A 13,260-nucleotide genomic window follows, 5' to 3' on the forward strand; every position below is an offset into this window, starting at 1 on the left:
TTTGCGCGCCAAACCTGGAAATCTGTGAGCAAAAGCTCAGAATGAAGATGGATATTTCTGACTTGCAACACAGCAGCTGAGCACATGATTTTGTCTTCATTGCCACTATCTTTCTTTAAAGAGACTTTCATTTGAGCTCTATGCTTGCCATTGGGGGGCCACACGCATGATTTTCACAAGCACGTCCACCAAAATCCGGCATTTCCCGTTGACCCCCGCTGTTCCATTTCGTTGATTTTCAGCCTCCACCATCATAATGTTTTAATGTGTCCTGCTCTCAGGATCCCACATTTGACAGAACATCAGTATCAATAACACAGGCACCAACTTCCCTTCAGTCTGTCTCTTAAATAAAACCCTCTAGCTCCCGCAGAGCGGCTAAACGGCTCCCAGCGCTGCACTTGTCATTTGTCAACCTCCATTTACCCTCGGCCATGTTTATTCAACCGTTCCACCACATTCAAACACCAGGCTCCCCCGGGAGGGCCTGCATGTCAGCACCCAGACATCGAGGAGACCCACAAGGGCATTAATCACAACGGGAGACATTAGGCTTGTTTAAATACTATTATTATTATTATTATTTATGGTACTTTTCTCACGCAAGTGTTTTTGCAGTTACAAATAAAAAAAAGTTTTTGGAATAGAAGAAAAATTACACAGGAAAACATGAACAGCAGAAATATGCTCTCTTACTGGTCCAACAAGCAACTCATACGTTTCCAGACATTTCAGAGGATTTGGCTGTTATGGTACAAGAATGCATTTAATATGTACAGGGAAAGAAAAAAATAAACAATGAACAGATTTAAGTCGAGGGTTGTTTGGTGTTCAAAAACAGCAAGAATCATTTGCACACAACCAAGTGAGAAAAATCAAGTGTAGTTTTTAATAAAACCTTCAGCTGGCGTCTAACAAGGAAACAACCACTTCATAAACAGCTAAACAGTGAAAGCAAACGTCACAACAGTGAATCCAGAAATGGGGAAACTTTCTCTCGACTTCAACAATCCTCCTAAACATCTCGGCTGAGTTGTAGTTTTTTGTTGCGTTTTTGATTTACTCAAACGGGCAGTTCTGACTTTTTTAACCTTTCCTGTCAGTGGTTTAAGATAAAGCTCAGGAGACTTTGGCAAGATCACAAATCACAAGATGGCCGTTATTCAAAGTTTAGTGGAGGGGGTACGATGGTGGATAATTAACTAGCATAACAGGATTCTACCCTTTCAGGAATTCAGTATGGTCAATGGGGGGGGAAACACAAAGGCTTTTTCCACATTTACATCAATTTAAACTGAAAGTCTTTTTACTTTTTAAACTTGATAAGATTAGCCAAATGAAAAAGCATCAGCTGCTTTTAGAAAGAGCTTCAGCATCTCCTCTGAACTTTCAGGAGGTCATATTTGATCCTGGTCCCTCTGGTCCCTCTGGTAACCAGATACTCTTTCCCAAAAAGCTTATTAGCTTGGTTTTGAAGGAAAACCACTAGCCTTGCACCCGAACTACAAACAAATTCCATCCACCTGTAACTGCACAGCTCTTAAAATAACGGGACATATCGTGTTTGTTTAATCCATGGAAAATTCAGTGCAAAAAACATTCAGCTAACTGGTATGTGGTTATTTATAGAGACTAGCTTCCTTTTTGCACTTGCACTGCTACTTTAATGTGAACTGTTAGCAATGCAAAAACATCTGATAGCGACTCGTTTTGCTAACTGACACAAGCGCATATGATAGAAGACTAGCAAGACAGGCCAGCTGAACAGAGGTGGCTAGTCCTCGTTTGTGTTCTAAATTTCTATGTGGATGAAACAATTTTACATGTATATTAGTGAGTTTTGCTGGTAGAAGACAGTTATGTTCTGACAGAGCCAGGCTGGCTGTTTCTACTGATTCTAGCATTTGTGCTAGCTAAATGAACTAGCTTCTTTTTTTTTTAATCTACTTTAGAAATGTTTGATTGTTGAGGTAGCCCTGAGGTGGAAAACATAAGAAAACAGACAAAACACAACAACAAAACCATACATAGGTCAAAAAAGACAAACAACCTCAAAAAAGAGAAAACACAAAATAGCACAAAACGCAGGCTTCGACATAAAAAAAGAAAGAAAACACGCCTCAACAGTTAGTAAAACATCCCATTAAACAAAACATAACACACAAAATATGACGTTACAGACAAACCACAACAGAAAATGTTTGTTTGTTTGTTGTTGTGTAATCGAAACTGATGAACCAAGTGATCTGCACACCTGAATAAACGCCAGGTGTGTCACAGAAAGGCCAAACTTGAAAGAACTGAAGAGCTTCCTCCCACAGTCTCATTTACTGCAGAATCTCAAAAGATTGAGCAGTGACCATGTGCAGCAGCTTGTTCTTAATTTTTCTTCGGTTTCATAACATTTTGTTTTTCTGAAATGTCATTGTGTTCAATAAAATGTGTTTTCTCTTCATTTGGCTAATTTTTGATTTCTTTTTGTCATTGTGTTTTCCCAAAATGTGTCCCTTAAAAAAGTGAAATGCGTGTTTTTTAGTTAAGTCTTATCGAATGGTCCGTTTTGTTTTGCACCTCAGAGCCACCTGGGAGTAGATCCGATCTTCCTAGCCGAGTCTCCACGTAAAAAGTAAATATTCACCCTTTCCGGTATAAAATGTACAAGCTAGCTGAAGACAAAGCTAGTGATGACAAAAGGCAGAACATTTCTCCAGATGCTTCGACACAAACCGACCGTTTCCGTAAACTTGGACTCTTCCAGGTCTTCTCATTCATCTTTTACAACCAATTCCAGTAATTTCAAACATCAAAACCACTATATACACACCGTAGACATCATAAGAACAAGTGTCTTCTGTACATAATGGTTATTATGTGACAATAAGTCAGTGGAATGTCGAACTCCACACATGTACAGCCACATCGAAGTCATATAAGAATACAAATGATACAATGATACTATGTGAGATAATACAGTTTATGTGTTGCCGTATGCCGTAAAAAATTAGACATTTAACAGTTAGTAAAGTTGAAAGTGGCATTTGACAATGTTGGCTTAGTAGTTAACAGAAGCACCCCCCCCCCCTTTGGTTCTCTGAACCAGGAGGTTTAAATACAGGCGAAAACAAACAAAAAAAAAAGTGAGTGACACAGTCATCACATAAAAACATCTTTGGCAACAGAGTGTGAAACTTTTTAGACTAGAGAAGATATAGTGTCAGTACGGTTGTACAGTACATGTTTCAGGCACAACGTGGGGCAGTTTAAGTCCTTATGATGGCCTCTGAAGCTGAAATACATCAAAATTTATTTATTCTTAATTTGTGTTGGTTTGTTTGGTCTCCATTTCTTTCTCTCTACCTAAACGTCTTCGGAGCCTTTTAGACGTTTGCATAAATGTCTGCCAATCCTTCCAGGATCAATTAGACGTTTTAGAATGCTACATCTGAAGATTTATGCGGTAACTGCATCTAGCTAAGAAATAAACTGGATTATTGCCACCGGGGAACAAGATGCCATTGGTTCAACAGAGATTTGGCGGGAAAATTTTGTTACCCTTACATAGAGCCACACTGGCTTTTTCCGTTTTCCATCTTCATGCCGAGGTAAGCTAACTGCCTTCAAGCAGTAGCTTCGTATTTAGTGTTTTCAGACAACTGTCAAGAAAGTGAATGAGCATAAGTCCCAAAAAGCCCAACAATGCTTCTAACAAACTGTGCAAATCAAAGTCTTTAACTGCATTTTGACTTGTTTTTCTATTTCTCTTCCAGGTTTTGAACTTTGCACTAAACTCGAACTGAATGCAACAGTAGGTCCTGCTTCTCCTTCATATCTTTAGCTTCTTTTGTTGTTGTTGTTTTGTCAAAAATGTCCGTATCCTAGCGACATTCCCATGCTAATTCCCAAGCCCAGTCCCAGGCTTTCCCTGAGCCCCCTGAGTTGCTCCTCTCCCAGCCGGATCTTGTCCTCCAGCTGCCTCTGCTCCACCAGCAAGGCAGCCTTCATCTTCACAAAGTGGCTGCGAAAGACAAAAAAAAAAAAAACACAGGCTGAAGACATGCTACTCAATGCTTAGAGTATGTCACCCTTTGGGTTTGGAATGAGTAACTTCTCATGTGATGGGCAGTGAAGCTGCACCTGTAGTCTCTGTGCTGTTCTGGAGTGAGACACCGGGCCAGCACCCGGCTGACGGCCTGCTCTCTGCGGTCGACGTGGTCCTTCAGGTCCTGAGCTTCGGATAGTTGCCTCATGAGCTGACGCTTCTTCTCCAGCAGGGGGAGCTACAGGGCAGAAAGAGAAAGGATGGACGGGATTGCCTCTCTGGAAAAGGTGTGCTCCCCTGACCCATGATTACAAAGATAACCTTGTGGATTAATCAGTGGAGACTCTCTGCCATTGCTTCTCCAAACTGCTCTTTTTGAGTGTCTTTAACTGGAGTAACTCCTCCGCAGTTTACTAACATTTCTCACTTTAAAAGCAAAGATTACACCCGACACCACTAATTTGCTTTAAAAACAGGCTGCGCCACACCGCGAAGCTCTCCCCTCCCCTCCGCTCTTTTCCCCGTTTATCTTCCCCCCTCTCCTCGTCCTCACCCTCTCGTGGTGCTCCGTCTCAGGGTCCAGTGCGTCCAGCGTGGTCTCCACCCTCAGCAGCCTCCCGGACAGCGACAGCAGCAGGCTGACCACCTTGTCCAGGTCGCCGATGAACATGCGGAACTTGTCCACCTCGTTGGGTTTACACACCGCCACCGCCATGCTCTCCACCTGAATTCAAGAACGAGACGGAGTGGCTGATGACGTCCTATCATGATGTGGAGAATGTTCTTAGATTTCAAGTGGTACTTTCATAGGGTAAAGCTACCAGAGAGTATATGTACCCTTCCTTATAGGAACACCCTAATGACACTGTGGGGATTTTGCATCAATCTGTACTTATGTTCCCCTATATTTGTCACATAATGCATCAATGTTCTCAGTTTCCTTAGCCAGCATCCGTACCATCATCATCAGTGGCAGGCCTCTGAGCTGCACACAGATAATGAGTTCAGAACCACAGAGGGCAGAGTTTCTGGATCTTTCTCATCCATGTGATGTTCCTCAGCACCACCGAGCCTTTATATCTGCATTAGAGGATGAAGTGAGGAGCTGTGTTTGCTGCCTCTTGCTTTCACAAAATGCTCCTGAGCCTTTGCTGTGATTTCCATGGCAGAATCACATCTGCTTTTAATGCAGTGCCACCCGAGGGCCTAAAGATAACAAACGCTCAATATTGGTTTACGTACAAAGATTTCTCTTTTAAATTTTTTTTTAAAAATCTAAAGAAAAACACGAGGAACTGCTGATTATGAATTCCCCCCCAAAGTCTTCACTTCTGACAGACTCATCCAGCCTACAAGCTTCCTTTTTCTACCCAATCACTTCTCTCACCTGTTGCCAGTTAAGCTGATTGGAAGTGAAACATTCCAGCTGGTGCAGCTTATCCGCTCCCAACTTTCTTCCTTTTTTTTTCCTGAATAAAAACCGGCTTTAATTTGCACAAGCTGTTTCAAAGGACCCTTTAAATCAGAAGAAGTTGCTCCCACCTCGTCTCCCAGCTGCGAGTTGGCTCTGATGTCCTCCTGCAGTCCCCTCTGAGCCTCCCTCAACACTCCCAGCTTCTTGCGGAGGCTCTCCATCAGCTGTTTCTGCTCAGCGGGGAACAGATGTTCAAGAGTCTCAGTAAAAGCATGAAGCAGCGCACATCTCTGACAGCACTGCATCGTCCTTTTGTCAGAAGCGGCCCGTGTTACCTTGTAGGTCAGCTCGTCGTCCTCGTCCCTCTCCCTGCTGTCGCTGAAGTCCTTCATCTGCGACAGGAGCTGAGCCTTGGCTGCAGATGTGCTGTAATAGGATGAACAGCTGGAGCTCGCGCCGGACCGCCTGCGTGGGGGAAGCACCGGGAGGACAGTTAATTTATGCATGTGATGAAACACAAAGGGCTGAGGTAGAAAACAGACACACATTCAGTCAATTTTCAATCAATTACGTGGGCTGAGTGTGACAAAAGGAAAACAAGGGGCATATGGAGAATCTCTAACTGAAGTAACAAAACAGCAAAAACAGGATGGAAAGCCAAAATGAAACCGCAGGTAGCAGCACACACACACACACACACACACACCTATCCAGGCTGTCTGTGCTGTGCTCCACAGCTTGGAAGGCTCCTCTCCAGCTCTCCGAGCCCGACTCTCCCTCACTGCTGGGGGGGAACAGCTCCTCCAGGCTCAGCCTCTCTGCGCTGATCTCCCCGGCCTCCAGCTCCTCCTCCAGAGAGCCGCTCTCCGCCCGCGTCCTGCCCGGCGGCGAGGCTTCGGAATCCGGCAGCGTGTCAATGTCAGTCTCCAGGACTGTGACCGGCAGAGCGAAGCACGGCACCTCGCTGGTGATCGGGAGGTCTGCTGCCGGGAGCTCCTCCTCCTGGAAGTCATCTATGTCGGTTTCTATGGGAACATCCTCCAGGCTGTGCGCCGGGCTCGGGCTGAGAGTAGTTTCAGATTCTGTTCCTGGCTCCGGGGGTTTCTGCTGCTCTTCGTCCTGGAAGCCTCTGCTCAGGCGCAGCCGCTGCTGCTCGTAATCCATTTGACTCCGATAAGTTTCAGAGGAACAAACGCCCCCGTTTTCGAAGATAGTGGGAACCGGTGCGTTGCTGTGAACTCTGGGAGATGGCGTTCTCTCCCACTCTGCTCCAGGTCTCACGCCGGGCTGCGGTTTGTGAGGTCTCACTGTTTCTCTGTCCTGACCTGGACTGTGGTTCCCATCCATCGCCGGTGAACTGCAGACACACAAATCAAACATCAGACGGATCGAGACTCCTACTGCGTTAGGTTAAGTCTGCTTAGCAAAATTCAAATAAGAACTCGGGAACTAAAGGCGTAAAAGACTAACAAATCAACCAGTAACGAGTTTAACTGCACATGATTTATATTTAGTGAGTAAATATCAGCATCTGCAGCTTTAGCGACCTGAAGCTGTTTTTTTAGACCAAAGCGTTGGGGGCTGAGGGTGGAGTTATGGAGACCAACCTCACCAAGTAAAAATGATGCTGTTTAAACATCCGGAGCCAGCGTGGCATCTCGTCAGCTTCATTTAAAGACGAGCCCTTTCTCGTGGCCTGGGTGAAGGTGGAGATGGATGGACTAGAAGTCCCACCCAGTGACCCCCCCCCCCACCCTAACCAGCCTACCTGGATGTGGGCCGAGTCAGATGATCCAAATGAGGACACATGGATGTAAGAGAGCCAATAAAAAGCTGAACTTCGACACGAACGTGACGTCAAAGCAGTCGTGGAAGCTCGGTGCTTCTCACGGTGCTTTTGGAATCCCAATTTAGCAATCTGCAGATCTGGGATGAATGTCTCCTCATGATGTTGAGAATCATCTCTTTTCTCCCGCTAAAGAATTGAAGAAGAAATAAAAAAAAGATTTCTTTTTTGTCTCACCTGCTCATTGGCCTCTCTGGCGGCGGTAGCGTCGGGGCTGGAGGTAGAGGTGCTGCTTCTGACCTCAGGTTGACCTCCCTCTCACTCTGGGGCAGAGCCACCGGTCTGAAGGCCTTCCTGGAGAACATAGGACTGGGCGGAGCAACAGTAAAGGAGCAGTCCTGAGCTGGATTCTGATTGGACGGGGCGTGGGGAAACGTGCGCTCCTGGGTTGGAGCTTGGTTGCAGCTGCACCGCGGGCAACTCTCCGCCACTTCTTGCCTCTCTGGAGGAAGACTGTAGGACCTCTGCCTGGACGTGTCGGGTGGAGGGACGTAGGAGGAGGAGTGAGCCGAGTGGTGTCGCTCTGAAGCGTCTTGAAGAGCAGCAGAAGAAGAGGAGGAGGAGAGGAGGGCGTGGTGAGACGCTCGCCGGCGGTGGAACTGCTCCCACTTCGGCGGCGGCGGTCTCGGAGGACGTGGCATCTTCTTGCTGTTTCTCCTGCCGCTGCCTGCTCCGCCTCCTCTCGTGACGCCGTCTGCTCCCTCTTCCGCTTCGCTCAGGATCTGGCTGGTTGCCGCGGAAATCGACGGCGACCAGCGTTGGCTGCTGTCAAAGCGGAGGTCGTTTTCGGACATGGCCCGGCCTCGGAGGAAAAGAGGAGCGGGCGGGGGGGCGAAGGCGTGGCCATTACGGTCGTCGCTGCTGTCGGCCTGCCTGGAGTCCCACGGCGCCTGGTGGGGGTGGGGCTGGTTGACGCTCTGAGGGGGTCTGGACTCCCGCCTCCAGCTTGAATAGTCTCTGATGTGGAGAAAAAAGGTTCCTTTAATATCTTCATTTATTCAATGACCTTAACCCCCCTGAATAATGCAGAGGGCCTGAGTTCAGAGTATTTAAGACTGAGTGCGAGTGCTGTTTATTTGTTTTCCTTTAAATATTCGGGAGAAAATAAGAAACAAAGATAAAGTTGTAATTGGGGACGGACATTTCCTGAGAAACGCACGCTACAAACAAGAAAGAGGTGAAATTACAGCAGAAAGTTTCCTCTTTGCATTCCAGGTTCACTGAACCGTTTCCACCGCAGGTCAAATATGAGCCGAGGCCCCCCCCCCTCTACATGCTAACATACATATCATCGCGGTCACATTTTCAGCATGGACGACCGCTCCGCACACGTAGGTCTCATTAAAGTCCAATCCCGGCCAGGCACCGCTGAGTGGGATTTCCGCCCTGTCAGCGCACAATGGGCCGGACCCGCCTCACGTCTCCCGAGGCTCAGTCAGAAACAATCCCGACAGAAACGGTACGAGCGCGTATCAGAAAGGCCCCGTCACAAATGTTAGAGAAAACTGGTTAGTGAAAAAATGTGTTTCTTCACATTTGGCTGCCAAAGGGAAGTGGCTCACCTCTCGGTCAGGCTGTACTTCCTGTTGAGTTTGGTTGTTTCCTGTTGCCGGGCGTGATATGTCTGTGGAGAGAATTTAATGTCAGTTAATAACACTGCAGGAATGAAAGGAAGGCTTCAATCTGCTGGAAGTGCTGGTCAGCACGAGACTCTGCTGAAGGGAAGCAGGCGTGTTCCCTGCAATATTCACCGGTAACGAGGTTAATTGAGGGGGAGGTAATTGCAGCTGAAATTGGGCTCCTTGCAGTCGCCACTTGTTTTCTAATCTGGATCTCGATCTGGAGCATTTTTAGAATACAAGTTCCTTTTCAACATAATCCAGTACACTTGTACAGAATGAGCTACACAGCATGCAGTTTCAAGAAATCTGTGGAGAGATTTGAGCTCGTTGTGGGGGAAAAAAATAAAAAATCCTGTCAAGCCAAATTTTCTCGCTCCATTGGCAGATCATTCAAATCCCAATGCATTTTTTTCTGGGTTTTTGCAGTGTAACTTCTACGTGCCCCGTCTCTGGGATTTTACCTTCTTAAGCTTTTAGATTCGACAAACCGAATCAGCTCGGTCACGGGCGAACTCATCGAGGCTGCTGGTCGTTTTTATTTCATTATAAATTCCGATTGGAATAAAAAGTTGATTTCATCAACCAATATTTCACACACAATAGAATTTTTCATTCATGAAAAAATATGAGCGTCTCACGAACGTGGGGACAGGGCATTGTCCCCCCTCCGTCCCTCCCTTATGGTCCGTAAACGTGTGGAAACTGCAGCGATCAGTTGCCGGACCTTTGGAAAAGGAACCTTGTCCCATTCTTGTCTGATAGAGGATTACAGGTGCTCAACAGTCCTGGCTCTTCTTTGTTGTATTTTGTGTTTGATGATGAGCCAGACGGTCTGGACTGCAGGCAGGTCAGTCCAGCACCTGGACCTTTCTACTACAAAGCAGTGCTGTGGTAATAAATGCAGTATGTGGTTCAGCATCGTCCTGCCCAATCATACAAGGGCTCTCTAAAAAAAGCCATCATCTGGACATATAATGCTCTGAGCCCTGTAGATGCCTTTCAGCACCGATGGTACCATCAGAGATGCACGCTTTGAAGTGAGCGCCGATAACGAGCCCTCTTGTCCCTCTCCCCCATAGTGTGGAGAGGACAGTGTCCATGAGCTTAGGTCCAGAGAAGACGGCGGCGTTTCTGGACCATGTTCACTTCTGGCTTCTTCTTTGACTGACAGAGCTTTTATCTGTATTTGTGGACGGCACAAATGCCCGTCTGTGTTCACAAACAATTCTTTTCTGGAAGTGTTCCTGAGCCCAGTCAGTGAGTTCCACGACAGAATCATGTCTGTTGATAACGCAGTGCTGCCTGAGGGCTGAAAGATGTCTCCAGATTCTCTGAATCTTATCACGTCATTATGTAAAGTCAATGATGGGAATATTCGAAGTCTTCGGAATTTTACGTAGATGAACATTATTCTGAAATTGCTCCACAATCAGTAGATTTTTTTTTAGATTTATTTTGGCAGATTGCTGAACTTCTGCCCATCTTTACCTCTGAGACTCTGCCTCTCTAAGGTGCTCTCTACACCCAACCCTCTTTAATGCTAATGGTAGTCCACACTTTGAGAGAAACCTTTTACCCTTGTCCAGGTGCTCCCATAAAGTGCTTCAGACTTGTTTCTAAGTCACACAGACTGGTGCCAGTCATGGAACTGTACCACTTACTCTTCCAGACACTTGTTGCCCCCCCATCTCAACTTTTTTAAGACATGGTCCTTGACATCGAACTCGTAATGAACGAATATCTAATAGTAATAGTAAAATGTCTAACTTTCGATGTAGATGTTTTCTATGTTCTGTTGTTAATAAAATATTGGTTTATGAGATTTACAAATCATCACATGCATTCTTAAATTTAGATTTTCCACATTGTCCCAACGTTTTTGCAATTTGGGGTTTAACACCGACATCATTATAAATACAGAATGCAATTCATCAGTCTCTTTCACATCTTCAATCACTCTGCAGACGGCAACCAGTCGACAGTCCTCCTCACGTATAGGTTGCAGCTTCTTGGCAGAAAAAAAGATGTCGTTGTTAAAAGCCACTTCTGTTTCTCTTTGGTAATTTACACATGCCAGTCAGAGGTGACTCAGCCCTGCATCAATGTGTGCATCACATCAAGCTGACATCGTGGAATCAGGTAAGTGATCACAGCATTGTTGGCAAACAGCAGTGTTACGAGATACCGACTTGCACTACTACCTCCCTTGCGGATTAACTTTGGTGCCTCCTGCTGCCAATGTACTTTCGCACATGACACAGATGTACAGCGAAGGTTCATCAGTGAAGGTTTGAAAGATACACCCTGATAAAAAAGGAATCATTCCGCTAACAGGAGGTCTGATAGCTTTGCTCACAGAGCCGACATGCTTTTAGTTGATTTATTAAAAGTCAATTAACTGCCAACTAATTAAAAAGAAAAAAAAAGTATACAATTAATAGCTAAAAATGATCTGTCGGCTGCTTCTTCAGTGTGAGAATTTGTTGTTTTCTCCGGCATCTGAATATCTTTGAAGTCTGTAGTGTTGATTCAACAAAGAAAGAAGGTTTCTGAAGATTGAGTGGGCCATTACAAGATTAGAGAGAAAATGACTGGCATAGATAATGAAAATAATCATTAGAAGCAGCCGTCTAAAGCTGTTTTCACTACACTAACTTATAGTGGGAACATGCTTGGGCCGAAAAGAATTTGACTCAACCCTAGGAGCTGCTCAACAAATTGATTGTGCTCTCATTATAATGGTGTTACAAGCAGCTGGTAGGTAGCTGACCAGTTAATTATACAGAACGACTGTTTTTTTTTCCCATCAAGATATTTGCACAGGCAGTGTTGCATTTAAATACATCCTGCGCTTTCTTGTCCATGTACAACATATAAAACCAAAGCTGAGTTCCTTTTGTGTCGGAAGTCCGAGCTTGGAGCCAGGAATGACAGCACACCCGCGTTGAACCGGAGCGGCGTTCTTCTGGCTTAACGAGTCGGAAAGTTCCGAGTTCCTACTTTAGAAATTTCCCCATTATTGAGTTCAAACGGAACAGCTGTGGTAGAAGTAATCCGACTGGCAAAACATACACTGTGAATTCCATTTTTCTAACTGTGAACATGTTTCATTTTAAACCTTAAAGAGTGCTGTTCGTGAAACAATCGCTTCGTCTGAGTCTAATTTTGCCAAAAACCATCTAAGTGAACTGTCTGAAAATAAAGCCGGGCATTGAGCAAAAGACCTCGAACAATAACATCATATTCTGATTAATAGCAATGTACAAAAAACACACACAAACACAGGCGCACACACACACAAAAAGAAAAACCTAAATTTCCTGTTTCATTTGCAATGGCACTGTGTGAACATGTGTTAATGCATTCCAAGCAGAGGTGTGTTCACATGCGAGTGTTGGTGCCTGTGCTTCCATGACTCTGCAGAAGCACACGCTCCGCACATCTGTTCCCATTAAAACTACTGGACGTTGTCGGCGGCAGATTTCAACACGAGGTTATCGCCGTGGCATCAGAGCAGCAGCCTTTGATTTGAAAAGGATCCCACTATGTAAGGGCTCCAGGGTTCAAGACTCCCCCCCAAGGCCTTTGTATGGCCAAGTCACACGAACACAACAAAACTTTATCAGCTCGGGCCAAATATTTGCTAACCTTAAGATGCATTTAGTCCAAAGCAAATGTCACTTTGCATTACTCATTGTCAAATGATAAGGGTACTAAAAGTTCACGTGAGTTGGAAAAGTTCAAGCGAAGGGGCAGCGCCCCCTCCTCACGGCCCAGAATCAATTTGCGGTGAAGTTGCAACCCAACACTGCTATTACCGCGCACACCGTTGCCAAATCTCCCCAAATTCCATGAACTATCCAAAATGACACACTGGATTTTCTATGAGGATTTTTACCACATGCAGGACGTGATGTTCAACTTCAAACCGACCATGCGACCACAGAGCACTTCCACAGAGTGGTGACTCAGCGTCAACGTCAAAGTGTGGCCACTCCATCTCTTATCGGTGCTGGTTGACAAAACAGTCAGTTTTTGCTCTTCGATGGTCATTTCAGTCCACTCCAAAAAAAACACGGTCTGATTTCAGGAGGCTGGAACGTTTATCCTTCACTCTGACAGGCGTTGCGTGTTTTCGATGCCGCTCAGACACGGGCCTGCTGCTAAAAAGCTGTTCTGAGGTGAGTAGGCCTGAAAACTGGTCTCATAAAGGATCTACAACTACCAACATATACTTTGAAAGAACTGGTGAAATGACTGAAACGAAGACAAAATAGAGCATTTTTTAACAGCTCTCACAGTTCAAGAGTTCAAAGCAAAACCATTCAAATGCAAGAGG

The 13,260-nt window shown here is 45.4% G+C and overlaps 1 protein-coding gene across 1 annotated transcript in view; it reads right to left on the reverse strand.

Annotated features, from left to right (window-relative positions):
- Positions 1-582: 582 nt before the first annotated feature.
- The window catches only part of shroom4 (shroom family member 4), a 64,671-nt gene continuing 51,993 nt past the window's right edge, over positions 583-13,260 (reverse strand). Inside the window, exons 5-12 of the mRNA XM_072376282.1 lie at positions 8,862-8,923; positions 7,477-8,256; positions 6,160-6,810; positions 5,789-5,918; positions 5,582-5,683; positions 4,593-4,763; positions 4,135-4,277; positions 583-4,015 (exon numbers count right to left, since the gene is read on the reverse strand). Of these exons, the coding sequence (XP_072232383.1) occupies positions 3,859-4,015; positions 4,135-4,277; positions 4,593-4,763; positions 5,582-5,683; positions 5,789-5,918; positions 6,160-6,810; positions 7,477-8,256; positions 8,862-8,923 (2,196 nt within the window). The 3' untranslated portion in view covers positions 583-3,858. The remainder of the gene's footprint in view (positions 4,016-4,134; positions 4,278-4,592; positions 4,764-5,581; positions 5,684-5,788; positions 5,919-6,159; positions 6,811-7,476; positions 8,257-8,861; positions 8,924-13,260) is intronic.

This window comes from Leuresthes tenuis, unplaced genomic scaffold (assembly GCF_036924035.1).
Source record: "Leuresthes tenuis unplaced genomic scaffold, fLeuTen1.0.hap1 SCAF_22, whole genome shotgun sequence".
Taxonomy (NCBI): Eukaryota; Metazoa; Chordata; class Actinopteri; order Atheriniformes; family Atherinopsidae; genus Leuresthes; species Leuresthes tenuis.